The sequence below is a fragment of the Plasmodium cynomolgi genome (assembly GCF_000321355.1).
Source record: "Plasmodium cynomolgi strain B DNA, scaffold: 0437, whole genome shotgun sequence".
NCBI classification, from domain to species: Eukaryota; Apicomplexa; class Aconoidasida; order Haemosporida; family Plasmodiidae; genus Plasmodium; species Plasmodium cynomolgi.
In genome coordinates, this window is record NW_004192900.1 from 1 (window position 1) to 1,660 (window position 1,660).

A 1,660-nucleotide genomic window follows, 5' to 3' on the forward strand; every position below is an offset into this window, starting at 1 on the left:
TCAGGTTCTTTATCAAATGAGTCCAATTCATCTTCAGATACACTGGAATTACTTACATCGGAAGGAGGATTGCTAGGTTGACTTGAAGTTAAGACATCATTTATTGTATTCCCATTAGCGGAATCAGTAGCACTTTGTGAACCATTTACAGGTTTTAATTGTACAGGAGTATGTGGATTCTGTGAATGAATTTCTACTGCTTGAGTGAAGGACTGTCCTAAAGGTGTTGACACTTTTTCAACATATGTATTTTTATCAGGGGCTGTCTGTTCTTTATTAGAATGCATTGGAGATTTATGATTATAATTATTAGTCCCAAGGATATATATTGTTCGTGATATATTATTACTTTTTAGATTTGGAGATTTATCATGAAGTAGTTTAACTGAAACACAAGTATTATTATAATTTTTATCATATTCAGTTTCATAAGATACGTATCCACCATTTAAATTAACAACATTCTCCACTTTACCATGTTCAGATTTAGCAGTAGGTACAATATAATGATCATTTTCCTTCAAAACATATTGTTTCAAATCGTCCTTTATATCTGAACAGTCATTAGAAATAGGGGTAGTATGGTCACCTACAAAAACAAGCGCGTCATTAAAATTAGTAAGATGTGGTTGAGATTGATCTATGATTTGTCTTTTATATAACAGATATAGCATTGCGATATAATGTTTGATCATTTATTGATTGCGGTGTTACACCTGAATTATCTGATGGTACTGTGCTTTGAGATGATTCAGAACTTCCATCTGCAGTTATTCCCTTTTCTCCGACATTTTGTGAAGTGTTATGCGACACTTCTCCACATTCTAAATTTTTTGGTACACAGGATTCATCTTCACAGTTGGGTTTCGATATTCTTTGTTCTTCCAATTCAGTTGTTTCAATTCCATGTTTTCCATCCCCATCGCGCGGTTCGTCCTTTTTAGTTTCCAATTTAGTGATTTTGTCTTGCTCTGATTTCCACTGCCTAGGACATTTAGAATATTTATTAGACTTTAATAATAATTTTTCTACATCATCCGCAATATACGAATGTGTGTTTTTGGAACGAACTTCATAACATACGCCATAAATATTCTTTTGATCATCTAAATACTTATTTATTTCTTCACATTTTTTGGTAAATAAACTTTCATCCGTTTGTATATCTAATTCAGCAATTTTCTTTTTAATGTCACTTTCAATATCATCATATACAGCTAAACAACCTTCTCCATTAGAAGTTACTTTTCTTCTAAAAGACGTAAAATTTACATTAGACATTGCTTGATCATTAATTAGAGTTATAGCAATTTTTCCTTTCGTTTTAATAAATGATATAGAGAAATTATTTTTATAGATAGATACGCCTGCATTGCAGTAATTTACCATTCTGTAAAATGACATTAAATTACTACATTTTGTTAGGCATAAATAATGATATTAATAAATGACATAAAATTAGAACATTTTGACATATCGGTAAAGTGTTTTAAAAATGAATTCGTAAATATTTCTTTTAAGCCATTAGTACATTTCTATGTCTTAAATATTTAGATGATTAATGGTGGTATATCACAATATTATTTTAAAATTAAATGGTGCAAAGTTATGTGTTCTATGAGAAAATCACCTTTGACAATAGAAAAGTTTGCTATAATAT

General features: G+C 29.9%; 1 protein-coding gene across 1 annotated transcript; it reads right to left on the reverse strand.

Moving 5' to 3' along the window:
• Positions 1 to 654: 654 nt before the first annotated feature.
• PCYB_004150 (hypothetical protein) lies at positions 655 to 1,389 on the reverse strand (the record flags this gene model as incomplete). The annotated part of the gene is made up of 1 exon (XM_004227836.1): positions 655 to 1,389. One exon carries the CDS (start codon positions 1,387 to 1,389, stop codon positions 655 to 657), a length of 735 nt encoding a protein of 244 aa, XP_004227884.1.
• Positions 1,390 to 1,660: the final 271 nt, after the last annotated feature.